The following is a 27,179-nucleotide window of genomic DNA, read 5'->3' on the forward strand; positions in this document are numbered from 1 at the left end:
CTTCCCATTATTTTCAGTAAAATAACAGATATCCGGAGATTTCTATTAAAAATTCATAGCTGCATCATGGACTTGCATATGGAAATGGGATTGGATGAGATTCCCTGGGTAATTCACCCCCTGGTCAGCCTGAGATCCGTTCGACAGAAGGAAAACGTGGAGCACAAACTGTGCCAGCTGAGGCTGTTGGCTGCACTAAATCTCATTAATTCCTGATAATATTAACGATGAACAAAGGTTATCTGCTGTATTAATTTAAGGTGAATTCTCCTGGATAAAATACCATTGGCAATCCCATCCAGCTCCAGGTTTCCTGCAACTCTTTTAGCTCCACCATGGAATTTTTAAGGTTGGAAAAGACCTCTAAAATCAAGTCCAATAAATACAAATCTTGCTGTCACCGAGCTGGTCTCTCTCCCATGTCTGTAGAGATTTTAGCTGCAGATTTATTCTCAATTCTCACAACGGGAAGTGTCTGACAACCTGTGCAGGTGCTGATTACAAATTCAGGAAGCCTGAGTTTACCTGGAGAGCCAAGGCTGTTGGCATGTGAAGAACACCAGAAATAAAAAGCCCAGCATCATTAGAGCAGCTTCACCTGGAAAAATAAACTTTTCCCCGCCTTTAGGTCTTAATTTGGAATAAAAGCCATGAAGTTTAGTGGTGGACTTGGCAGTGGTGGTGGTTGGACTCGATGATCTTAAAGGTCTTTTCCAACTGAAATGATTCTATAAATACATCCTTCAGGCATCAAAAATCTGATTTAATGTTTCCTGTACTTCAAGGCAGTCATTTTTCTGTTGGATTTTTATGCCCCACATTTAAAATCCCCTTTGAGATGAAGTTGTTAAGCCCATTTATGAATGGCAAGGACAGGGGCAGTGGATTTCTTACCCATGGAGGTAATAACACCCACCAAGGTTTACTGGGAAGCTTAAATATAAGTAGCTGTAAAAAACTTTGTCCTAGAAGTCGAATAACTGATTGTTCTTAAAACTAACAAAAAACTCACTGAGGATATTTTCCTTTTCCTCATTCGTATCCCAGTATTATATTCTATTTCAAATGTCCTGGCAGAAATAAAAGGATGTAATAAAGGAATTTGAAAAGTTTAAATAAGATCAAAGGATGACCAACCAAGTAAGCTTTGAAAAGCAAATTAAATAAAATAGTTCATGATCTGTTTTGTCTTCAAATGAGCGAGTGATTCACTGGAACAGCAACAATTTTAATGTTTTGAAAGCAGCACTAATAGAAATGTATGATTCTGTAGAGAGGAAATTCCTCCCTGGGAGGGTGGGCAGGCCCTGGCACAGGGTGCCCAGGGCAGCTGGGGCTGCCCCTGGATCCCTGGCAGTGCCCAAGGCCAGGCTGGACATTGGGGCTTGGAGCAGCCTGGGACAGTGGGAGGTGTCCCTGCCCATGGAACAGGGTGGAATGGGATGGGATTTAAGGTTCCTCCCAACCCAAACCATTCCATATTCCATGATTATCTGGCTTGGCTGCTGCTGCAGGGTAGCTCGTAGGTTTTACATTTTCACCTTCAAGAAATAAAGATATGTAAACACAAGACCTGAATACCCCATGAGAACCAAGGCCATGCCAATCCCACCTCTGATTTATGTGACCTGCTCTTAAAAAACAAAAATAAGGTGGAGAGGGAGTTATATCCGTGTCCAGTGATGATTTTTTCTCCTAGAATAAAAACAAAAACCAGTGTGGCCACAGTTACAGCAGAAGCGACCCAGGGCCTGAGGAAGGCAGGGACTAAAATCCCCTTAATTTGGAGTTTGGAGCTGCCTGGGATGGATGCTGCTGCTGCCAGATGTGCTGCAGAGCGAGGACCAGATCACCAAAGACAGATAAACCAAACATTTCCCTGAGCCCTGCTCTGCCTCTGATCACCAGAACTCCTTCTACGTTTGAGGGCTTCACGTTCAGCTCCAAAATGTTTGTGTTTGAGGGTTCAGGAGCATTCTGTGGAAAAATCCATCTCCTGGATGTCAGAGCCCGTGGGCTGCAGCACAGAGAGAGCACTCAGGGCCAGCTCTGGCATCAGCCCCCTCCTTCCCCAAACTCTTTTGGGGTGCAGGGGATGCTGCTCCATCACTTGAAGGAGTCACCCTGTGATCTCCCCCTGCTGCCTCCTCCTTTCCCCCCACCCACCCCCCCTGAAAATTTGAACGTAGAGAATATTTTGAAATATTCTCCTCCTATCCTCTTATCTCTGTTTTCCCAGCGTTTTGGAGCTGCTTTAGGCAGGAGAGATTAACAAAGGCAAGGCCATTTACATGGAGGCAACGGTGCCTTATGAATGAAACAGTGACAAGCCGAGTTTTTATCAGCCCTCGAGGCTTGTGCTGGTACTCCTTGTCTTTCTGAAAGGCATTCAGCCTCTGACAGCCCTCAGAGACCAGTGCCTGAAAAATACCTTGCCTAGGGGAGTATTTGTGGCTTTTTTAGGAGTGGGAAAATTGAAGCACGGGGAAAGGGAAGCATCCTGTTCAAGGTCACAGAGCGAGCTGGTGGCAGAACCAGAAATAACCCCCAGAAGTTATTAGGGGTTTTTTTCTTGAATTTCCTTTCCTGTCCCTGCTGTTTGCTTGGATACCGGGATAGCTGTGTGTAAACAGAAGGTTTCCAGCGGCTGCAGCCTTGTTATCTGCCTGATTCATTCAGTGATGATGCAACCTGGAATCCAGATGTCTGTGATGCCTTCCAGGGCCCTGGTGGCCCCGTGTGACATCACCGGCCACGTTGAGCAACCAGGGCTGTAAACTTGTCTCTCCCTGAAATGCCAATGTGCTGAACAAATCCACTGTAAGGAGACCTTGTAGCAGCTTTTTAGTGTCCAAAAGGTACCTGTGAAAGAGCTGGAGAGGGACTTTTTACAAGGCCATGCAGTGACAGGACAAGGGGAATGGCTTTAAGGTGAAGGAGGGCAGACTTAGATTAGAAATTAGAAATTAGAAAGGAATTGTTCCCTGGGAGGGTGGGCAGGCCCTGGCACAGGGTGCCCAGAGCAGCTGGGGCTGCCCCTGGATCCCTGGCAGTGCCCAAGGCCAGGCTGGACACTGGGGCTTGGAGCAGCCTGGGACAGTGGAAGGTGTCCCTGCCCGTGGCAGGGGATTGGAACAAGATGAGCTTTAAGGTCCCTTCCAACCTAAACCATTCTGGGATTCTCACCACAATTTTATTCCTTTTGCATGGTCAGGTCCATCTGCTCATATCTCCACAATAACTGACTTTTTTTCCTCTTTTTCACCTGGTAAGGATCCCTGGAACTGAGAACATCAACTGGGGTTGCTGCTGATCCTCTCTGTGACCCACCAGCAGCTTTGTTGATTATTAATTAACTTCTCAGTTTGCAAACTCCCCAGTACCAGGGGCTGCCAGGCTGTCAGAGGCCACCAGACGCCTTTTAATGGCTTCTGTCAGTCCCTTCTGTGAGAGAGCTACAGGTGGGATAAACCTGTCTGTCTTAGGCCAGATCTAAGAGGAAGAAGCAAACCGTAGATCTTTGGGAAGCAGGAGGGCTGGCTTTTGAGCCAGTGAGTTTCTGCTAAGAAGACGATCAAGAACATTGTAAAAGTGCCTCCCCTGTGGGAGGTGAAAAGTGGGATGGGAGGAGAGCAGGGAGTCCTTCCATGGGCATTTGCTTCAGGGATGTGGCAGAGCTGCCAAAGAGCTGCACGAGGCTGAGGGAGCTCCAGGGGTGTTCCTTACCCTGGGACTGCTGAGGAGTTTGAGACGGGAACTGCCCCTGGATCCCTGGGAAGTGTCCAAGGCCAGGTTGGACGAGGCTTGGAGCACCCTGTGGAAGGTGTCCCTGCCCATGGCAGGGGTGCAATGGGAGGAGGTTTAAGGTCCCTTCCAACCCCAGCCATTCCAGGATTCATGAGTTGGAGCTGATCCAAATCCAACCACAAATTCCCATGACTGGACCATCAGCTCTGGTGGCCTTTGGAGCAGAGCAGGGGCTGCCCCAGCTGGAAGAAAGAAAAACCTCCTGGCCCTTTTTCCCTCTCTCCTCCTTTTCATGGAGCCCCTTGTCCTCCTCCCACCTTCCCGCAGTTCCACATCACCCAAGACACTCTTTGAGGTGATCTCCCACAGACAGAGATCATTCTGACCTCCAACCCCACAGGTCTAAGAGCTGGTGTTTATCAATGGTCCATAACGATCCTTCCTGCTCTCATCTGCAGCAGAGACATCCTTGGAAGCCCCAAAAAGTCTTTCTGTGGCCCTGAGCCTAACCTGGGATAGTGGGAGGTGTCCTTGCCCATGGCAGGGGGTGCAGTGGGATGAGGTTTAAGGTCTCTTCCAACCCACACCATTCTGGGATCAGGTGAAGAGGAATGAGCAAGGCTTTGGGTGCCACATTTCCTCTCCTCCTTGGAAGCCAATGCTTTCTCCACCCTCTGGAGCCTTGGCCCAGGTGCCAGCTCGCTTGGCAGCCGTGCTCCCAGGGCATCAGCAGAGCTCTGCAGCACCTTGTGCTGGTTTCTGGGAGCGCAGGAATTCTGTGTGTGCTGTCAGCTTTCCATCAGCGCAAATTAACGATAGCAGATGGCACACAGAGATCTGAATCCAATTCTCAGGAAGCGCAGGATGGCTTTAATGAGAAGTGAATGATTCTTTCTCCAGGATGTTGCACTGATAAATAAAATAATAACAACTCCTGTACATGTGGCTTGGCAGTCCAGGACTTCTCTGTCTGTCTACCTTGTCTGGAAGTGCCATCTGCAGATTTCCTCGGAGCCTTTGTGTCTGGCGTGGTTGTCATCACTGCCTCGTGGAACAAACCTGAAAATCACACTGGGGATTTATTTTGGCAGCAGACAATTCACCTTCTGCCCTGCCCACGTCTCTCTGCTCTCTTCTGGTCACTGAGGGAAAGCAAGAGACAAAATGTATCAGCAAAGATGAGTCGTTGGTGATTTGAATGGTAGAATCATGGAATATTCTGGGTTGGAAGGGACCCACAGGGATCACCAAAGTCCAACTCCTCCATCGTTTCTAAGTGTTCTTTTCTGGTTATAACTACACTTAAAAAGGGACCTTTTGTAGACCTAAAATGCCAAGAGCTGACCCAAGAACCACTGACAGAAGATTAAAATATCTTTGTCAACTCACCCACCTTTCTTCTGTAACCTCAGCACGCTGCATTTCACACTCAGAAAACCCTGGAAAGCTGCAACCCATGGCCTTGGGCACAAGGGAGAGACAATAAACACTTCTGGAAAAGTTAGGGAAGCAGATGTGCTGAAAGTGCCCCCCTCTCCTGCCCGAGCATCTCCACCTGAGCATCCCAAACCCAGCAGCTCTGGCTGAGTGTTTAATTGCAAATAATTTGGGGCCATTTCCCTCCTTTACTGGGAGAATTATTATTTCCCTGATCCCACGGCGCTGTTGCAACTGGAATCTTCTCGTGGGGAGGTTTTGGCTAAAACCCAGGTGGAGGCAGTGATGGGGAGAGGCAGGTGCTGCCTTTATATAGCAGAGCTGTGACGATGGGGGTGCTGAGGGCAGCTCGGGGGGCCTGGTGGGGGACACAGGAGTAAATATTGATTTAATTTCCCTTGTTTCTGGCTTGTTGGATTCATCTGGTAGCTGTGAGTCTGTGGGTTCTCTGTCTACTCTTTCTCCCAGGTGTGAGAAAAATGATGGGAGAGAGAGAATTGTTTGCAAGCTCTGGGGTTTTGGGAAGGTTGGAAGAGTAATTGTGATTTGCTAATGGGAGTATGGATATTGGGGGAAAAAAGCCCTTAAAAACCTGTTTCGTGGAGAATCTTAATATTTGGGGTTTTTTGTCAGTGGCTGAAGGGATAAACAGATAAACTCTGTACCTTCACACCATCCTTGCATTTCTTTTGAGCACAGATGAGCAGGGTCCAGTGTCCCTCAGTTTCTCATTTTTCCTTTTGCCTCTTAACTTGCACAAAGTTGAGAGAAAAGTTTAAATATTGGCAGGAGAAGGGAAATAAAACAAAGACATCATAATGTTGTTTGGAGGCTCAGCAGCGAGGCTGAGAAAGCAGAAATGACACTGCCCAAAATCTGGTTGTTTTTAATCTTTTGATTTTGAAGTGACAGCAGAAACCCTCCTAAAATAGTTTATTAAGCGGGAAGTTTCACAAGAAACTGAGGAAAAAAGGCTCCCCCACCCCAAAAAGAAACCAAAATGCCATTTTGTGCTGTTGGGAAGCCCCTTCTGAGCATCCCTTGGTGTCCCCAGGGATGGACACAGGCTGGGACAGTGCCAGGAGGGAGTGCTGGGCCACAGGGATTTGAGGATGCCAAGGGCACCACCAGCTCTGTAGGGTTGTGTGGCAGTGGAGGGCGATGCTGTGGCTGTCTGGGGACCTTGGTGGGATTTTGGGGCGAGGGCAGGGATGGGAGGGTGGAGATGCTGCTTTGGGGTTTCTAAAATACTGGTGAATCGCTGCTCTTCTGCTCTTCATCCTTGATTATTTGTGGTTAGAAACCCAAGCTGGCCACCCCCACTTTCCCAGTGAGATCTTAGCTAAACTCCAGGCACGGGCTGAGGTTTGATTAAAAGCTTTTTTGCAGTAGTTAAACGTGATAAGGCAGAGGGGGAGCAAGCTTTATTTTAAAAATATGCCCTTACTCTTCCTGATCATGTGTGATGCTCACTGTGACACAATAATTTTCCAACGCCACTTTTCGGTTAAATTTAGAAGTGCATTTTCTGTTCCTTCCCTCTCCTCTCCGTGAAACAATTGTGCAACTTTCTTTTTCCTTAATATAATTCTGCATTAAAATTAGCTCCAGGACTAAAACGAGTCCCGTGTGTAGGACGGGAGCTGCCTCCCTTCCCAGCGCTTCCCTCTGGATCTTCCACTGGGATTTTGCCCCCGGTTCAAGGGGCTGGGGGTGTGTGGCTGTGCTGTGCTGCCCTGCCTGATGTCCCTGTGCTGTCCCCAGCAGTGAGCATGCAGAGTCCCGAGGGTGGATCAGACTCAGCAGCTTCCGTGGCGCTTCACACGTCGGCCTCAGCCCAGGCGCCGGTGGTGCAGCCAGTGCCAGCGTCTCAGCAGGTAACGTATGCACAGCTGGGGATGCTGTTTCCATGGAGAAGAGCCCTGTTTTCCCTGGCAGATGTATTTTCATCCCGGGTTTTGATAGTGGGGAGAGGATTTTTAATCAGCTCGTTGAGATAGTGGGGACGACCTGTTGCTGGACTTGGTGTTGATAAAGGCCCTGTGGGTTTGAGCCCTCCCCATCCACCTGCAAGCTTTCAAATGTGGGGTTTGGGGTTTAATTTTGGTCCCCAGGGGAGTCACTTCGTGCCAGCTGGGTGTGTGCTTCGGATTGATTTCCTGTTGTCATAGTTTGGTGTGTCAGTAAAAGCAGGGGAAGATGGAACAGCCCTGCCAGGTACCGAGGTCATGGGAACAGGTGAGGGCAGAGCTGGTGCAGGAGAGGGTGGAGGAACCACGTGCTGCATCCAGAGAGGAGTGGCCAGCAGGTCAGGGAGGGGATTCCCCCCTCTGCTCTGCCCTCCTGACCTCCCCCTGCACTGCTGGCGCCAGGTTTGGGTCCTCAGCTCAAGAAGGACATGGACCTGTTGGAGAGAGTCCAGAGGAGGCCACGGAGATGGTCCAGGGGCTGGAGCCCCTCTGCTCTGGAGCCAGGCTGGGAGAGCTGGGGGTGCTCACCTGGAGAGGAGAAGGCTCCAGGGAGAGCTCCGAGCCCCTTGCAGAGCCTAAAGGGGCTCCAGGAGAGCTGCAGAGGGACTGGGGACAAGGCATGGAGGGCCAGGACCCAGGGAATGGCTTCCCAGTGCCAGAGGGCAGGGATGGATGGGATCTTGGGCAGGAATTGTTCCCTGGGAGGGTGGGCAGGCCCTGGCACAGGGTGCCCAGAGCAGCTGGGGCTGCCCCTGGATCCCTGGCAGTGCCCAAGGCCAGGCTGGACATTGGGGCTTGGAGCAGCCTGGGACAGTGGAAGGTGTCCCTGCCGTGGCAGGGGGTGGAATGGGATGGGCTTTAAGGTCCCTTTCAATCCAAACCTTTCCATGATTCCATGGTCTCTTCCTTCAGTAGGTGGATCCCAACATTTTAATTTGAAGGGGGGATTTGTGATTAGTATCCATGGATATGCTGCATTGGGGAGGCCCACCAGGACACAAGAGGTGGCTTCAAGCGATGAACGGGAACCACCCAGTGCAAAACGGGAAGGATTAAGTGAAACTGGTTCCTTTTTGTTCCTTTTTATGCCGTTTGGGGAACTTTCAAAAGAAATTTCTCTCGCAGGAAGCTGGAGGGATGAGAGGATGGGTGGGTGTAACTCAGCTACATCCTTCTCCAACTCCCAAGTGAGCAGCAGCAGCTGCCATTGGATGCTGATGAAAAGGAACAATTAAAGATTGTGAGTTGGGAGGAATATTCCACTCTGCAGGAGCCATGGACATTCCCATCGGGTGATCCGGAGCGCTGCTGTCGCCTCCCAGCCTTCCCATCCATGGAGAGCATTCCTTGCTGGTGTTGCAGTGATGGGGACAGCACTGGGCAGCAGTGCCAGGTGTCCCAAGGATCAGTAGCGTGGATTTGGCTGTGAACAAAGGTTGGAAAACTTTTGGATTATGAAATCACCCATCCAGCCTTTGCCTGTGCTGCCATTGGGATGTGGAGCATCGAGAGGAACTCTGTGGATTAAGGAAAATCCGGGGCATAGTGGAAGACTGCTGAAGAGGAGGAGCATCCAGAGCCTTCCCTTCTCACCAGCAGGACAAAGAAAATACTGGGAATGAACTGCTGGCAGAAGGAATGGTGTGAGGCTGAAGCCCTCGGGGTTGTTGAGCACTGGTGCCCCTTTCAGTGTGGGCAGAGGCTGTTTGAGCAGGATGGCCTCACCTTACAGGTTGGGGATGATTCCTTCTTTTGGTTGGAAGGTAACAGGAGAGCACCGGGACAGGCAGTGAGGAGCTGAGCTGGGCAGCTGTGCCAGGGATGTGCCATTTGGCAAAAGCAATGCCAGAGAAGGAGAAAGGAAAGAGTCTTTGATGTAGGTGTCACTGCCAAGGCCTGACTTCAAAAAGGGCTGGTGATGTCCCCATCCTGCTCTGGTGACAGCCTCTTCTGGAGGGAAAACGGGCCAGGTGATGGCTGACATAAGTGTAGGTGTCCTCACTGCAGGATCTCCAGGGAATGCGGCCTGGGCCCTGGAGATGGAGCAGGTTTCTGGAAATCTGGGCAGTTGTCATAAACCTGTCATTCTGCTAGGACAGGATTTCTGGTTGTTACAAAGGCATGTTGGGAGGGCTAAAAATCATAAATATCCATGTATAAGGTAGCCAGTAATTATCAAGGTTGCTCCTAGGAATCCTGTGGGATTGTTTTCTGGCTCTTTGTCCTGTGGCCCAATCTCCTGGATGTTTTTAAAGCCTCCAACCACAGAGGATGTGTCTCCTTGGAGAAGGTTTAAAAGGCCATGGAGATGTTTGTCTCTGTTCCCTCTGAATCCTTTCTTTCCATCCACCACACCCCCACGTTTGTTTTGCTGGATCTGAAGGTGCTGAGCACTCTTGAGATGTGTTGACAACCTCACACTGAACATGGAGTGTAACACAGGGATGATGGATGTGACAGAGCCACCACCATCAAACGTTCCTGTGCCCTCGGTGGCTCTGCAGGGAGCTGCAGAACCACCTGAGCTTTGGTGCTGGTGGAAGCTTGGTGGGATTTCTTGTTGCAGGAGGCAGAGTGTGGTTGGGTTTAGCAGCTCTAAGAGAAGGAACTTTGGAGCCAAACGTGGATGTGTGAGGAGAGATTCTTGTTTAGCTGTGGCTGAACTTACCAATGAACTGCTGTTTCCTTTCGTGGAGGTTTAAAGATGGTTCCTGTCAGAAATTTTGGGTGCAGCTTTGCCCAAGTTCAGGGGGCTGAGTTCAGGCTGATGCACCCCCCTGTGAGGGTGGGGACCACAGGGACACTAATTCCAGGGTGCCACTGCTGCTGCTGCTGTCAGAGACAAGTTATCCGTGGAATTTTGTTAGAGAACACCTGGCTCACCTGTGTCATGGACTGAATTTAAGTGTCTCTTCCTGTATGTCCTTCTTGCAGAGGGTTTTGGTCCAAGCCACAGGCTCCGCTCCCAAAGGGGCGCAGATGCAGCAAATCTCCGTTCCCAGAGTCCAGCAGGTTCCACAACAGGTAATGAACCCTCTGGGGAGAGACACCATGCAGGGACCCCTGCATCAGCAGGTCCCCACGTCCCACACGGCTTTTGGAACTGTGCCAGATCTAGAAAAATCTTAATTAAAGATTTATGGGCAGTCAGAGACCTGGGATCGCTTTCTCCAGTTCTCTCCTCCTTTCTTAGACTGATGACAAAAGAAACTCTCAAGATATTTGAAGTTTAGGAAGAGCCTTTGCTGTAGTAGTTGTCTTTCATGTATTTGAAGATTTGATGGATTCATACATCTGAAGATTTGATGGATGCTTTCAACTGCCATTTGAAAGCATTTATTAAATCAAAGTTAAATTAAAAGCAATCTCCTTTGGTAAAGGTTTTTTTAGAGGTGAAGTTAATTACACAAACAAATTTACTGACTGCACGTGGCTCCAGAGAAAGGTTTGGTGCCAGAGAGCCATGCAAGTGTTTTTATTTATTTGAACTTTGCCTTTTCCAGGGCTTGTTTCCTAAGGAACCAGGGATATGTGGTGCTGTCCCATGTGGACAGCGAGTCTGACCCTCCTAATTTTTCTTCCTTTAGTGATTTTTTTATTTGGTTGCTCTGTTTCAGGGGGAAAAAATAATTGACAGAGGGCAACTCCATCCCTCCCAGGGCAAAGAACAAGGGGGCTGGGGTTCAGCTGGACACTGCCAGGCTCCCCTCTGAAGGAAAGGCTGCAGCATGAGCTCACCCCTATTAGTCAGCCCTGAGACACGTGTCCAGGGGAAACCCAGCTCCATTGTTTCCACTGCTCATGGAGCAACCACTTATTTATCTATTTTAATTTGACCTTTGAAAAGAAAAACCTCCTTTGGGATTCCTAAGCATGGGGGGGGGGGTGGGGGGGTGGGGGGAGAGAATGTTTTTGGTTTGGTTTTTTTTTCCTTTTTCTTTTAAAAAGAAAGCTTAAATGTCAAGGTAAGGTTGGAGTTGTGCAGTTTATCCTGAAGTTCCTGAGCAATCCCTGAGTTCTTGCTGCCTGTTGCAGGTGCAGTCTGTGCAGCACGTTTACCCAGCCCAGGTGCAGTATGTGGAAGGAGGAGAAGCTGTTTATACCAATGGAACCATGTAAGAGTCTCTCAGAGATGTTCCCCTCCCACCTCCCCCCAGGCTCCTTCCTCCCCCTTCCCTCCCCCCAGGCTCCTTCCTCCCCTGTCCCACGATGGAAGGAGGAGGAGGAGGAGGGGCTGTTTCAGGTGTTCTGTGGGGTGTGAGGGTGGTTTCAGCTGGATTCCAGCCTTGGGGGTGTTGTCCTCATGGAGGGACTGTTCTCCAGGGAATCCTGCTACATGAAAGTGCCTGGTGTTCCCCTGTGCCCAGCAGGCTGTGTGGTGATGTGGGCAGCTTTAGGAGAGGAACTTCTAGAGGGAAAAGGGGGCGTTGTAGGATTTTAGAGAATCAAGGAATCCCAGAATGGTCTGGGTTGGAAAGGACCTTAAAGCCCATCTCCTTCCAACTCCCCAACACCTTCCACTATCCTGGGCTGCTCCAAGCCTCATCCAACCTGGCCTTGGACACTTCCAGGGACGGGGCAGCCACAGCTGTGCCAGGGCCTCTCTACCCTTAGAATTCCCTCTTCCTCCTGTCTGCTATGCCCCATTTTGGGCCTCCTTTTGGCCTTCCTCACCCCAGTTCCCTACAAGAGCTCCAGGCTCTGCCCTCGCCGTGAGTTTGTGCTGCGGGGCCGGTTAATCCCAGCTCAGGGTCCCATTCCAACAGAGCAAACCCCACCAACACCACAGGGGGTTTTCTGACACTTGTCCAGCTTTCAGAAACCATTGAACATGGGATTCCCTCTGCCAGCTCCTCTCCATGTCCCCTTTTGTCCCCTGCACAGACGAGCCGCCTACTCCTACAGCAGCGAGGCGCAGATTTACGCTCCCGCCAGCGCCGCGCCCTATTTCGAAGCGCAGGGAGGAGGTGGAGCTCAGGTGACTACAGCGGCATCCTCTCCTACAGCCATTCCCTCTCACAACATGGTGGGCATCACCATGGACATTGGGGGAAGTCAGATCCTCTCCGGCTCGGGAGCCTATCTCATTCATGGGGGGCTGGAGAACTCTAGACATTCTCTGTCACACACCTCACGCTCCTCTCCAGCAACGGTATGTAGCCCTGCAGGCACTGCAGCTCGGGGGCCAGGAATGATTCCAAAGGGAACTGAAAAGCCTTCAGAAAATAAAACTGACCTGTCATTATCGCTGTATATGTCTGTCCCATGCCATGAGAGCAGGGGAGAGAATAGACACTGGTGTACTACACTTATCTTTTCAATTGGTGTTTGGACTGTCCCTCTCAGCAGATCACTGAAATTATGCAGCATTAGAGAAGATTCTCTGGGGGTTTGGTTTGGGTTTTTCCCCCCACCCCAAGCAAAATATTTTGGCTTTTAAAGATTTGTCTCTATTTACGTTTTCTAGTAAGTCAAACATCTCACACATGCTAAGCCAAAATATTGAAATATATCTTCAGTTATGAAGAGACCTGAAAAATCCTTCATTAACCCAGTGGATAATTAGCACATAACTTACATCAAGCTGATCATGCCAAGTGCACAGTGATCAAAAACTCTTTGTGTGTATATCTCCTACACCATTGTGTATTCTGTCCTTGCCATATGTTTAGAAAATGTCTTTTAGGGGTGATACTGATCAAACAGAAATGGTTTAAAGTTCCAATTTCTTTAAATCATGTCCCTCCCGCTGCCAGCCGAGGTGGCAGGTGCTGGAAGCTGTGCAGCTGTGTGGGACTGAGGGCTCACAGCTCTTCACCCAGAACAGCCTTTTTGCAGTGAGAAGCACCAGGGCTTTCATTTGGGAATCTCCCAGCCCTTAGGAGCTGCCAGGAGTGGTTGGAGCTCATTTCCTGAGACACTGCTCACCTTCCTCTGCAGACTTCTGTGTGTTTGTACATTCAAATATAAATATAAATACAAATGTAGGTGTAATTCAGGGCATGTAGCCAGAATTTAAAATGTGAGCAGCATCACCAGGGAGAAAAACAGGAGCTGTTGCTACTGAGAACTCTTGTAAATCTGGCCTGTTAAGTTGTGCTTTCTTCTCCCACTGAGTTTTAGAATATAGACTTTATGTTTTCTGAATCTTTGTGCCTTGAAAGGTTGCTTTGATCCTGTGGTAAATGTGCTCTGCCTTGGGTAGGCATAGGGGAAAAGTCCTTAGTTTGGATGCAAGAGAAAATGACAGATGCTGGGGTCCTTTTCTTGGGTGAGAATTGTGTGTGTGTGTATGTATTTTAACTGTTCAAAGTTAAAAATTAGCACTGGACCATTTGATTTTTGCTCAAAGTTATTGTTTGGAAGCATCACCTGTGTGGGGACTGCGTCTCACAAAGCTGCACAACTTTACTCTGGGATTTTTGGGGAGGTTTTTTTGTTGTTTGGGGTTTTTGTAATTTCCATGGTGATGAGCACAATATAAAAGCCCAAGTAGAAAACGTGTCAGTAGAAATGTCCCATGAACAGATTTAGTTTGTGGTTATCACATGAGATAAGGCTGTTCAGGAAAAAAAAAAAAAAATTTAGAAAGCGACCTTTATGAAAATGCATCAGAGATGAATTCACTCTTTTGCTTGTAGGAATGAACTCTGTGAAGGTATTTTAACACAAAATAGCTGAGGAAGGGCTGAAGAGAGTGGAAAAGAGCCTGGCAGGCAGTACAGGGCTGTGTCTGTGTCTGTGTGTGGCTTTCAGTCCTTCCAGCGCAGACCGGAGTCGGAGGGGATAGAGCAGAGCCTTGACTGCTTGGGATTTCACATAATCATGGAATCATTTGGTTTGGGACCTTAAAGCTCATCCCATTCCACCCCCTGCCATGGGCAGGGACACCTTCCACTATCCCAGGCTGCTCCAAGCTCTGTCCAACCTGGCCTTGAGCATTCCAGGGATGGGGCAGCCACAGCTTCTCCAGACACCCACAAGGAAGGATGGGCAGCTTCAGGAGAGCAGGGACTGAATCAAATCCATGGGCAGGAACATTATTTTCTGTTAATGTCCAGCCTAACCAGAGACTGGGAAAGGCTGGTGTTAAAGAGGCCAGAGGGGCTCAGGTAGTCATGGCAAAACATGGTGGGGCAGGGTTGGGAGCTTTGTGGGAGGAAAGGAAAGCAGAGCTCGTGCAGATGGAGCCAGGGAAGCCAAAGTGTTTGCACATGGCCCTGGGGATGGACATCAGAGTGGTCAGCAATGAGAGGGCTGGGCAGTGGGGAAGGAGAGGGATTGGAGGTGTTGAGGGCTTGAGGAAGAGACCTGGGGAGCAAGGAGGGCACCTCCAGAGGAGAGTGGAAACAAGGGAGTGCTTCAGGATTAGCAGTGGCACATGAGCTGCCTCAGGAGGTTGAGAGACATTTGGTGAAGTCTGTGTGTCCACAAAGAAAAATCTTCAAATACTTAGAGAAACCTTCTTAAGAAACCTTCCCTATCTGCTGGAATAACAACGTTCTGCTCCATCAGACGGGCTGGAGCAGCACAGGGAACAGCCCCACTCAGTATCTGTGCCAGCACAGCACTGTTAATCTTCACCTAAATTAGTCTGGACCAAGAGAGGAAATCCTTGAGACCTCCTATAAGTGGGTCCTCAGAGCTCTTCACCTTCCTGCAGGGCTGCTGAAGAGCTTTTAGTCTTTTCCCTGTAATATTTTTCATTGCAGATGCAAGGTGTCCTTTTGGATGGGACACCTGCCAACAGCAAAAGGCCAGGCAGCATTTCTGTGCTTGCCTCAGAGCTGTTGCTCAAGCAGCCCCCGAGCAGAGGAAGGAAATTGGGTCTCCCTCTGACTCATTTCCTGAAGGCTGTGTCAGCATTTGGGCTTTGGTTCCTCGTGGTCCATCACGGTGTGAGGCAGTGTTCTCAGAAACCCCACTAATCTGAGACTGAGCTCGGTGATAACCCCTCGAGAAGTGCCACAGTGGTTCCACTTTGGGCTGGAAACCAAGGGACTTGTGCTGGAGGTGGAGTGTCACCTTCACACCAGGATGTGGCACGGTGGCTGTGGTTGGTGGATGTCACTTCAGCATCTGGGTCTGATCTGTTCTGCTCTGCCCCCTGCATCCTTCTGTGACAGAGCCTGGGTCTGTCAAGGGCTGGGTTTATCTCAGCCTTAATCTCCACCGTGGGGTGAGTCAGTGCAGGCTGTGAATGTGGGAAGGAGGCCATGGACAGATCATCTGCAGATGCTTTGTGCCTGTGCCCACAGAGGTGTCAAATGAGGACAGAGGCAGGAGAGCTGCTGGCTGCAGGTTCTGTGTGCTGCTGCCTTGTCCTGCCTGCACCCACAGGGCACAGATAACGCAGTTTGAGAACGTCTGCTGGAGAGAAACAGGAGGTTCTGCTCCTGGCAGTCTCTTATATGGGGTTTTTGGGGCTTGGGGATTTTTTTCTTGCAAAAAGCTTGAAGAGGAGTGCTGGAGTTCTGGGACCAGCAGCCATCTGCTAAGGAGTTTCGCAGATTCTGCCCCAATAGCAGAAAAGAGAAGACAAGAAGGGTTCAGGAGAGGGTTGAGGCACAAGGCAGCAGCCACAGGTGGGCTGAAGGTGGAACAGGAACCAGACTGGGAGTGAGGGGGCTCCTCAGGGGCCAAAAGGCCTCGCCTTGGCTCCTCTGAGATCAGTAGAAACGAGCACAGGTAGCATCAAATGTTCCACCCTGGTTTCTGGGGGAGAGCTCACCCAACTGAGACCTGGCTCCTCCCTTCTTCCCTCTGCAGTTCTCAGCATCAGAGAGCCCTTATCCATACCAGTTCATGCACTCTCCTTGCACCCCAATTTTATTTAGTTTTTTAGGGGTTTTTTGACAAAATCTGAAGAGGTGACAATAACCAAGTCATCACTGCCAGCTCTCCTTGAGAAGCCTGGGTACAGCTCTGCAGCCAATCTCTGACCCGCTGCAGTGGATCTGTCTGGCAATGGTTTGCTCTCAGCAGGAAGGGAAAAAGAGGAGCAAAATTGCTTTTTTTATATATATAACTGGGCAGTGCTTTTAGTGGAACATAAACCCCCCCTGGCCTCGCTCTGTCACCCCCCTGGGGATTCCTGCTGTGTGTCCATTTGCATGTCCCAGTAACACCTCTGCAGCTCCATCCACGCCGACTGTGCTCATCTGTTTGCCTCTTTTCCACAAGCTTGTTCATATAAAGCATTAATCATTCAAATATTAATAAAGAAACAATAATCCTGGCTGTTGCTAACTATCTGATTTCCTTTCTTTTTCCTTTTTTTTTTTTTCTCTCTCTCTCTCCTGTGCACATTTTTCTTTAGCTTGAAATGGCGATTGAAAACCTACAAAAAAATGAAGGGATTACATCACACAAAAGCAGTTTGCTCAACAGCCATGTAAGTTACAATCAGAATTTACAACCTTTTCCCCTGCTTTGATAGGAGAATTATTTGTAGCCCTTTGGTGTATTTAACAGTCACTCAAAAGCAGCCTGTGATTGAGCTGTGCTGCCCAAAACAGCCCATTCCCAAGGAAAATCGTGCCACGATGATAATGTTTGCTGCTGAGGTGCTCTGCAGTCTGTTAGCTGCCTCTACCCTGTGTTTATTTATTTCATCTGCCTTGCAATGGAAATTGCTGGCAATTAGATAAACACATTTGAGGAAGTTCTTTTCCTTTCACTGCAGCTGAAAAATGGCTGGAAAATGACTTGTAAATCCGCAGCCACGACTCGGTGTGAATTGTGACAGATTCCCCTCAGGCAGCACGGACCCAAAGCCTGTGAATGCCTTTTTTCCCTGTCTCTGTGCCTCAGGAAGCCCATTGCTGTCACAATGCTGTGCTGAATCCATGTGCTGGCCCTCTCTCTCCGTGCTCTGCCAACGATTTCCCTGCTTTGTGTGATATTCCCACTGTTCTGCTGGGCCTTTGCATCCCGGTTTGTGGTTCCCGTGCAGGAACACTGAGGGGTGAGCACATGCTTGGGTGAGATTTGGGTTGATCCAGGTCATGTTGGAGTCCTTGGATTTGCCTTGGCTTCCCTGTGTTTGGGTTAAGCCCAAGCATGTCCTGCACCCATAAATCCCAGTGCACAAAGTGGTGCTTCTTTATTCTAATGGATTTCCTCTGTGTTTGGAGGCTGGTTTGTTGGCATTCTTAGGTCCTGCAAAAAAAAAAACCAAACCAAATTAAAAAATCTTTGGCTTCTTCACCGTAGATAAATAGCCTGAGACAACAAAAGGAACTTTGAACCAGTCTGATTCTCCTCAGCTGATTTCAAACTCCAGGCCAGGGCTCCTGAGGGAGCTCAATCCTTATTTCAGCTGGTGGAGAGTGAAGGTTTCTGGTTGTAGTTGGGGGAACACAAACCTGCAGGATCAGGCAGTTCCTGTTCTGAGCATCTCCCTGCATCCCTCCCACCCCAGGCTGTGCCAGGCTCACACTCCTGAAGTGCTGCACGAGGATTGTGTTGCTCTGCAGGATTTTTCTTGTTCATACAGGACAGTTTTGAAAAAAATCAGGAAAAGGGCAGAGGAAGGAAAGCAAAAGGTAGCAAAGAGATTTCACTGCCCACAGGCTGTGCAGGATGGAGCTGGGGCCTGATCCAGCCCCTGATCACACCTTCCCCACCCTTGTCTTGCAGGCTGGAAGTGCAGAACTTGATGTCCCTGCTTCTGGGTCATGGTTCATAGCTTGGCATTAGGTTTAAATGCTCTTACAAACTCTGGAGCAAACAAACTCCTGAGCACGTGTGACACATCCACCCTCAGCTGGTCCCTCGGAAGGTGCTGCTCCAGGCACAAGGTGCTGGTCCTGGGCAGCTCCAGAGCTGGGTGGGTCATTCCCTCCAGCACAGAGCCTGAGCTGAGGAGCCCTACGGGGTCCTCGCTGTCCCATGGACCCCCAGCGTCCCTGCTCAGCCTTGCCAGGGCATGGGGAGGTGTCTGTGGAATAACAGGAGGCATGGGCAGTGCCTGAAGGGAACATAGCACACTGGGGAGCCAGATCAGGCAGTTCCAGAGCTGGAGGAGCTCCAGTGCCCAGGGAGGCTCTGCAGCCTCTGCGTGGGGAGGTTCTTAGGACTCATCTGAGTGAGGATTGGGCTGGAATGAGGGACCTGAGCCCCATGGAAGTGAGGCCTGATTTGAGTAGGAAGCTGGACCAGGATGGTTTGGGTTGGAAAGGACTTTAAAGCTCATTTAATTCCAACCTCCTGCCATGGCCAGGGACACCTTCTACCAGACCAGGGTGCTCAGAGCTCTGTCCAGCGCAGTCTTGGATGTTCCAGGGATGGAGCAGCCACCACCTGGAGACTGCAGATGGCCAGAGCTGGCTCCCAGTGCGGGTGTGGGACATCCCAGTGACCACCAGTGCTGTGGCAGAAAGGTTTCTGCTCTCCAGGGTGTTCCAGTTCCCACCTCTTCATGGCAAAGAGCAAAACCACAACACCAGGGAGAGCATTACCCATCCCAAATTCCCCATGGCTGGCACACAGGATTGTCAGGCTTGTGCTGGAGGAGCAGAGAGGGAAGCAGCAGGTGACTGCAATTTGTCAAGGCTGAAAGCAAATTCCAGCTTGACAAAAGCAAGAGAAAATGGGGAGATGATGCTAATTGCACTGAGTTGTGGCTTAATTGCTCTGAGTCTTAAGGTTGAAAAGTTCTTTGTTGTCTTCTGTCCCTCCTTTTAAATTTGGCATTTTGGAAATGTGCAAATCCTTGGGGCAGTGGGGTTTATTTTGTTACCATCAGCAGATGGTTCGTGCCAGGAATCTTTGGGGTTTAAAAAAAAAAGTAAAATAAGAGGACAAATAAAGGTATCTCAGTCCAAAGGGAATTCTCCCCATAATTTAACTAAAATCAATATGAAATGGAGCTTGGTCACTGAATTTGGCTTCCAAAACTCCCTGAGAGGTTGTTGAAGTGCACTTGAAATATCCAGTGGGGAAGGTGAAGCTCCTGCTGATCCCCGGTGACACAGGATGGTTCTGATGAAATCACGTCCGTGTGTGACTGCAGCAGAGAGTGGCTGAGGCCCTGGGTCAGAGGATTATTTCTTTGCCAGTTATATGGACTTGCAAAAGGTGCAAAGAAATCGGAGAAAAATAACTCCAATTTATGTACACGAGTGCCTGAAGTTGGAGGAGTTGGGTGCCTGAGGCCCTGTGGCTCTGGGATATCCACAGCACGAGTAGGAGCAGGGGGAAAATGTAATTTTCCCTCATTGTCTGCAAAATGAAATACCAAAAAACCCACAAAACAAACCCAAAAAAACCCCACTGGAATTCTTTCCTGTGAGGGAATGGCTCTGTCCTAACTCTGAGCTCGACGGAGTGGAAACTCAGGAACCTGCTGCTCACAGTCCCAGCTAAAAACACCCTAAATATGACCACATATGGTTTCTTTTTTATATTTCATAGAAACGGCCACAAGAAAACTTCTCCAAACCTGGACCTTCGAGAAAAGGTTTTTATTTTCTCAGCCAGCCCCAAGAATGGCTTTTTCCATCCTTGGATCGAACAAGGAGGAGGTTTTTGCTAGCAAGAGTTGTTTTCAAAGGAAACCAAACAGTCAGATAGAAATAAAGTTAAGGTAGAAATGAAAATTAAATGTTCCCCTGTAGTGCCCATAACAAACACAGCAGCATATGGCTGCAGAGTGATTTTATTGGAACCTGATCGTGGCATAAACAGAAATAAACCAGGGAATATCTGATTGTCACAACTGAGCAACGTTCAGAAAGCAAACAGATAAAGGGATACAAATGGAAAGAATCTTTAATTTTCTTGTTTTAAGTGCCCAGTCTGTTATTAGTAGTGCAGGAAGAGCAAAAATCATGTTTGGGAAATTATTTCTATTCTGACAGGTCTTTGTTTCAAGCTCTTCTGTGTGCTTCATAATAAATTTCTAATTCAATAGTGGGAGTTCATATTGTGAAACTCTGCAATGTTTAAGGGAATATAAAAAGACATTTGCAGGAAAAGGAAGCTGGGAGATGAAGGGAATCTTCTAGAAATATCAGGGATTAGAATAAAAAAGCCCAGGATCAAATTTAAATGAGAGGATTTTATCTGTATCTGAATTTTCCATAGTAATAGGAGACTTTTATATTTTTTTTAAGGCTTAAGGCTTAAGATTTAGGAGATAAATAGCTGATGCACATTCAGTATCTTCCATAGCATAAATAAAATTAATGCTTTAAATTTTTGAAAGAATCTTAAGCAATAATTTTTTAAATGTAGGGGATGGGCCAACATTAACACAGATGTGGACAACTTAAAAACTGAATTCCTGCTGGTGTTTTATGCCAAAACCACTGGGTTCCACTTTCATTAGAGAGAACTGAATGGCTGGGTGTAGTGGTTTGGCCACACTGGGGGAGGCTCAGGGCCACAGAAAGACTTTTTGGGGCTTCCAGGGGTGTCTCTGCTGCAGATGAGAGCAGGAAGGATCGTTATGGACCATTAATAAACACCAGCTCTTAGACCTGTGGGGTTGGAGGTCAGAATGATCTCTGTCTGTGGGAGATCACCTCAAAGAGTGTCTTGGGTGATGTGGAACTGCGGGAAGGTGGGAGGAGGACAAGGGGCTCCATGAAAAGGAGGAGAGAGGGAAAAAGGGCCAGGAGGTTTTTCTTTCTTCCAGCTGGGGCAGCCCCTGCTCTGCTCCAAAGGCCACCAGAGCTGATGGTCCAGTCATGGGAATTTGTGGTTGGATTTGGATCAGCTCCAACTCATGAATCCTGGAATGGCTGGGGTTGGAAGGGACCTTAAATCCCATCCCATTGCACCCCTGCCATGGGCAGGGACACCTTCCACAGAGTGCTCCAAGCCTCGTCCAACCTGGCCTTGGACACTTCCCAGGGATCCAGGGGCAGCCACAGCTGCTCTGGGAATTCCATTCCAGGGCCTCCCCACCCTCCCAGGGAACAATTCCTGCCCAAGATCCCATCCAGCCCTGCCCTCTGGCACTGGGAAGCCATTCCCTGGGTCCTGTCCCTCCATGCCTTGTCCCCAGTCCTTCTCCAGCTCTTTTGGAGCTCCTTTAGCACTGGAAGGTCCTCTCAGGTCTCCCTGGAGCCTTTTCTTCTCCAGGCTGAATGAAATAGTTTTAATTGCAGAGCTTTAACTGCACGGTTTTGGATGCAGCTGACTTCGTGTAGCAGCAGTTTAATTTTGGATGTGTGAAGGAGACCCACAGAACACACACTGAGGGTGCTGCAAAGCCTCTGTGAGCGCAGAGTGGGATATGAAACACAGAAACTGAAAATAGCTCAGAGGAATGAGGTGCCAGAGATGTCATCACACAGCTCAGGTTGTCTTTCACAGAGTTATTGGTGTAGAACTCAGCCTTGTGGTGAATTGGGACCCTGGAGTGTCACCAGGAGAAAATGGGAGGAAAGGGAGGGACACTGGGGTGGGAGTGGAGAGGGTTTGAGTGTAGATCCATGGGCTTTGTCAAATCCCACTGATTTCTAGACTAAAGCCGTGCTCAGTTCCAGTATATGCTTGGACTAGCAGTTGTATGGAGATGCTGTGGCTGATATTTGGCACCCACAACCCGAGTGCGTTTTGCCCTGATCTGCTGGGAATGCAGCTGCTCCTGGTGCAGGGATGGAGGTCTGGGGTGAGAGGGAAGCCTGAAAAATGTTAATCCCAGACATTCCTCCTGGCAATGGAAGGGCTCTTTCCAACCCTGTTGATATTAGTCCATGTGTACATCCAGCTCCTCCCAAAATTCACTTATTACAACACTCATTTTATTGATGCTGAACTCATTTACTCAAATTAAAGGAGATTGGAGGCTTTGCATTTGAATTCCTGTGCTGACACCGTGTGCTGGACCTGCCCTTTCAGACTATCTAGGTATAAATAATTTATATTAATTGCAAATTTTAATCAACAGCCATGTCAGAAGTTCAGACAGTAAATTTTGCAAAGTAGATGGATTCCCTCAGATTTTGAAGGTTGCTTTGGCAACCGTTAATTTTATTGTTAAGGGAGCCGTTGCAGACATGCCAATATTCAAATTAATAAAGACTTTGCATCAATTTGCTTCCCCTAAAATTTATTCCTCTTAGGCAGTATCTCAAGATCTCTTTTCCTTGGAAAATGCGAGTTTTTACGGCTTTATTTTGGCTCTGCAGGAATTCATCCGAACTCGAGGTGGACACTGAGGTGGCAGCAGGACTGGGTTGTAATGAAAAATCTGACAGTGGTTTTGTTTGGGCTGGGGGTGCTTTTGCCATCCTATAAAGTAACATGAAGTTATATCGATTATAAGTGATGTGAATTAACTCGTATAAATTAATTACTCAGTTCTCTTGACCTCCTAAACCTGACGGATGTTTAAGCGCTGACCCTGCCTGACGTCCCAGCCCTCTTTAGACTTGCATGTTCTTTATTTTTCCCTGCCTGAAGCTGCAGTGGCTGCTGGATAACTACGAGACAGCGGAGGGTGTGAGCCTCCCCAGGAGCTCCCTGTACAACCATTACCTGCGGCACTGCCAGGAGCACAAACTGGACCCCGTCAACGCCGCCTCCTTCGGGAAACTCATCCGCTCCGTCTTCATGGGGCTGAGGACTCGGCGCCTGGGCACCAGGTTGGTGGGAATCTGCAGTTAAATAAACAAAACACAACCCTCCTGCAGCTTCTCTCGTGCACTCAGAACCTCCTGAGCATCTTTTTGTTTTTCTGAGGTCTGCGGAAACAACCGACCCTGAGCCGGTGGGAAAATGTTTTATTTGAAGCTAAGCTGCTTCTCATCCCGTGAGGATCCCGGTACCCCAGGGAACGGCTGGAGCTGGGTCAGGGCTGGGCATGGAGCTCAGGGAAAGGTTCTTCCCCCCGAGGCTGCTGGGCACTGCCCAGGCTCCCCAGGGAATGGGCCCGGCCCCGAGGCTGCCAGAGCTGCAGGAGCGTTTGGACAGCGCTCTCAGGGATGCCCAGGCTGGGGTTGTTGGGGTGTCTGTGCAGGGCCTCAATGATCCTTGTGGGTCTCTTCCAGCTCAGGATATTCTGGGATTCTGTATTGTCTGAAAAAGATGAGGTAACTCATCCTCACAATTCCCACTGCAGAGCCCAAAGTTCTGGCTCAGTGAAGCCGTTTCTCCCTTTGGGTCCAGTGAAGATCCCCCATGACAGACCCTGTGCCCACAGCTTTGATGCAGACAAGGTGCAGAGCTGTAAATGGTTTATTTCTGAAACACCCAAAGCATCAGGCTGAATCTTGGGAGAGGGTTTTTTCTTCTAATCCATCAAAGATCTGTAAGATGTTACAAGCAAAGTGTAACACAAAAAAATAAACTCCTGTAATTACAGACGTGTCCTTCAAGGGAGCATCTGCACTGCTGAGTGTGCACTTTATCCCAGCTTATAATATTAAAAAAGTGGGTAATGTACTGCCCATAAAACAGTCATTGCTCTGATTGTTGAAGATTTTATGATAAAATTCAAGCATAGATATCTGAGCTTTTAAATGAGAACAAAACCAGGGCACTCCACAGCTGGAATGTGAGGTGGCAGTTGTAGGAAGAGCAGGGGAGCATTTGGATTTCTGTAGATTGGGTCAAGTGCAAGAACTCTGAAATTACTCTGAAGTAATTTCTTTAGAGGAGAGAAATTCTTTAATCCCATCAAGGATTAAAGAATAAACAAGCGAGCAAAAAAAAACCACTGTAAGCTGGAAATGTGCAGGCTGGGAAGGGGACAGTGAACCTCAATAAGTATTGAGGAAAGAGCTGACCCCCATTATTTTCTTACTCATTGTAATTTTAGGTTCTAAAGGCAGCTTTTATTTGATTTGCAGGCACTTAAATCACTTAGGACAGGGCTGAACATGGAGAGTGTGTAAAACCCTTTGGTGCAGTGACAAAGACCCAACAATTCAACCCCATGAAAAGAGCAAATTCTCCCCCCCAAAAAAAGAACCCAATTTGATAAATACTCCTCTCTTATATTTCTCTAATTTTCCAATGGGAAGCATCCTTGGATTTAAGGCGCCTCCAGTCCCAGTTTTAGTGACACAGCAGTTGCATTTTAAGCCTCCACTCTGTGCTCTGCAGATGCTGCTGGTGCTTCCCTGGCTTGGTCTCCTCTCCCTCTGAGGACTCAATTCACCCATTTTTGGTGACAAATGTGCTGAAGCCAAGTTGGACACACTGTCACCATGTGTCCATGGCTGCAGAACTGTCCTCGCTCCCACTGGGACCGAAAAACTCCAGTTTGGTGGAAAAACTTCAGCTGACACATCTCTCTCTGATCTGATGGAATCACATCCTCCTAAGGAGCTCCACAGCAGCAAAGCAGAAGGAATTCCAGCCCCTTGTTCTTGGAGAAAGCTCTCAGTTTTTACAAAACCTACAAAAATGAGCAGCTCCAAGGACAAAACCACATCAAAGCCTGGTGCTGTTGCTGCAGAAGTGCTGGCAGCAGAAAGACATTTTTCTTTTCATAGTGGGCCATTCAGTCAGGCTCGTTTTATCCAAGTCTGGATAAAGATGGATGCTTGTTTTTATGGAAAAAACAAATCCTTAAACCCTAATCAAATAGCAAAGTGTCCCCTGTGGTCTTCCTGTCACTCTGTTTAATAACACTTTTTATTGTAGCACTTCCCTCCTCTCTTCCCCAGTTCCCTGTTTGGAAGAAACCTGGCTGGGTTTAAGTGTGGATGTCACTGGACTCGGCCACACGTGGGTTTAAATTTTCCAGGGGATGATGGCATCTCATTAGCTCATCCCTTCAGCCACTCAAACAGTGCTTGGCAGCTGCAAGAAATGGGGTGTATTGTCCAAAAAACCAGGGCCACAATCTCCCTTCCACTGACAGAGTTGGTATTTCCAGGGGGAATTCCAAATATCACTACTACGGGATCCGCCTGAAGCCGGAGTCTCCGCTGAACCGCCTGCAGGAGGACACCCAGTACATGGCCATGAGGCAGCAGCCCATCCACCAGAAGCAAAGGTAGGTGCTCCCAGGCCCTTCCCAAAACTCTCAGCAGGCCCCATCCCGGGATTTGGCTCCGCTTGGGAAGTTCAAACCCGGTGTTGCTGAAGTGCCAGAGCCGAGCTGTGGAAGGGTCACTGCCTGCTCTGAGCAGTGGAAGGGTCCAAAAACAATTCCAGTCGATGCCCCATCCCTGGGAATACTCAAGGCCAGGTTGGATGAGACGTGGAACAACCTGTTTTGGTGGAAGATGTCCCTGCTCGCTGCAGGGGGTTGGGCTAGATGGCCTTTAAAGGGCTTTTCCCACCCAAACTCTTCTGGAATTCCGTGGAATGGGATTTATCTGCCTGTTCTCCTTGCCAGTGGCATGTTCCACTGTATGTGCCACCTTTGACAGCCTCCCTGTAGCCAAAATGGTTTAGGATCTCAGCTATGGAGATGTTGGTGCCAAGTCAATGTGAAGGACCTGGGGGCTTGTGCTGTATTTGGGTGAATTTTGGGGTTTGGGGTGTTTTTCTGTGCAAAAGTGCAAGTTAAATAGTGCTGTGTTTAATCTTGTGCCTGAGTCATTTTAAAGATGTGCAAAGGGATTTGGAATTGCCTCCTGCAAGCACGGACACTTCTGGTTGTTGCTGAAGTGCAGAAGGAGCAGAATTTATTTCTGCAGCTCCCAAACAGAAAGTAAATGAAAAAGTCAGTGCTCGAGACAGAGTCTGCTCTGGAACCCACTCCAGCTCTGCTTCTCTTTTGATTTTTTGGTGTCACCAAATTTCTTAACCCTTTAATTCTGTTTTGGGGAAGCTTTTCATAAGGAGCTTCTCATTTTCCCTCCACTGGAGTCCACGATATAAATGATCAGCCTTGAGCGTAACCTCGAGTACCAACCACTCCATGAACTCACAGGTCTGTGTTGTAAATATTGTGTAGGTGTTTTCTCCTGTCTGTGTGGGTCCTAATCCATCCTAATTCTTGGGAATTTAGGTACAGAGCAGCCCAGAAGATGGATGGGATGGCAGAGAGTGCCTCCAACAGCAACCCCCACACCACACCTGAGCAGTCAGTGGCTGCTCAGAGCCAGCACCATCAGCAGTTCATAGGTGAGGAGACTCCTTTGATGATGAGTTATCCCACACCTGGGATTTGGGCTTTAAGGGGAAGGTCTTGTCCAGCAAGTCCTGATTGTTGTGCATTTGTTTGCTTTCCTAATAAATCTGCAGTGTTCTTTTTTTTCAGACATATATATTTTATATATAGCATGTTTTCTATAAGCTTTGGTAATGTCACACTTGCTAAGTTGATCTGCTGGCTCCAGTCCCCCCAGGAAGGCTTTTTCCTTGAGCCCACGGCTCTGCTGGGTCCCTCACAGTATGTTTTTAATCCATCTGGTTTTATCTAAATTTCATGGAAGATGGAGGTCCTGCCAAGCCTGGCCAGAGGGGGAGAAGCAATTCGCTTCCTTGCAAAGGCTGCAATGGGGTCTGAGATGATCCATATGAACCTTTTCCTTGTGGGACAGACCCTCTGGGTTTGCTGGTCCTGGATCTGTGTGTCTCCATCACAAATCCCAGCTCCTGACACCTCTGCTGCCCAATTCTATTCCCCACTGTACTCTTAAAATACCAGAGAGACATCTTCAGGCTTCAGAGAAGTTCTAATGGAAGAGTGGCAGATGAGGACAGTGTTTTCTTGTTTCTTTTCTTACCAACAGAAAGAAAACATTTTCCTTTCCACACTGAATCCACTGGGCTGTGGTTGTTTGGTTTTTCCCAGTAAAACAGCACGAATCAGGGAAAGGATGCAATTATCAGTCTCATTTTCCTGTTTCATCCCAGCTGGAGCACAGAAGAGCTTCCAGTGACAGCAGCACTTTGTGCTCACCTGCAGTCTGAGCTTTCCTAACCCTCACCATCTTTCCCCATTTTTTTTCCCAGATGTAACCCATGTCTTTCCCGAGTTCCCAGCCCCTGATCTTGGTAATGTCCTCTTACAAGAAGGTTTCACCTTGAACGACGTGAAAACTCTGCAGATTCTCTACAGGAGACACTGCGAGGTGATTGTTTGCAGTATTATTTGGTGATGATTAG

General features: G+C 48.6%; 1 protein-coding gene across 7 annotated transcripts in view; it reads left to right on the forward strand.

Annotated features, from left to right (window-relative positions):
* Positions 1 to 27,179, forward strand: part of LOC125317751 (DNA-binding protein RFX2-like) — a 62,876-nt gene that overhangs the window by 26,792 nt on the left and 8,905 nt on the right. Inside the window, exons 2-10 of one of the 7 annotated variants that reach the window (XM_048287809.1) lie at positions 6,949 to 7,061; positions 10,089 to 10,178; positions 11,190 to 11,269; positions 12,039 to 12,306; positions 16,474 to 16,548; positions 22,572 to 22,753; positions 24,994 to 25,113; positions 26,077 to 26,192; positions 27,027 to 27,145. In XM_048287809.1, coding sequence (XP_048143766.1) covers positions 6,957 to 7,061; positions 10,089 to 10,178; positions 11,190 to 11,269; positions 12,039 to 12,306; positions 16,474 to 16,548; positions 22,572 to 22,753; positions 24,994 to 25,113; positions 26,077 to 26,192; positions 27,027 to 27,145 — 1,155 coding nt within the window. In that variant the 5' untranslated portion in view covers positions 6,949 to 6,956. Of the gene's footprint in view, positions 1 to 6,948; positions 7,062 to 8,334; positions 8,887 to 10,088; positions 10,179 to 11,189; positions 11,270 to 12,038; positions 12,307 to 16,473; positions 16,549 to 22,571; positions 22,754 to 24,993; positions 25,114 to 26,076; positions 26,193 to 27,026; positions 27,146 to 27,179 lie in introns of those variants that run through there. The other 6 variants (XM_048287804.1, XM_048287803.1, XM_048287807.1 and 3 more) reach the window with 6 other exon arrangements.

Source organism: Corvus hawaiiensis, chromosome 28 (genome assembly GCF_020740725.1).
Source record: "Corvus hawaiiensis isolate bCorHaw1 chromosome 28, bCorHaw1.pri.cur, whole genome shotgun sequence".
Taxonomy (NCBI): Eukaryota; Metazoa; Chordata; class Aves; order Passeriformes; family Corvidae; genus Corvus; species Corvus hawaiiensis.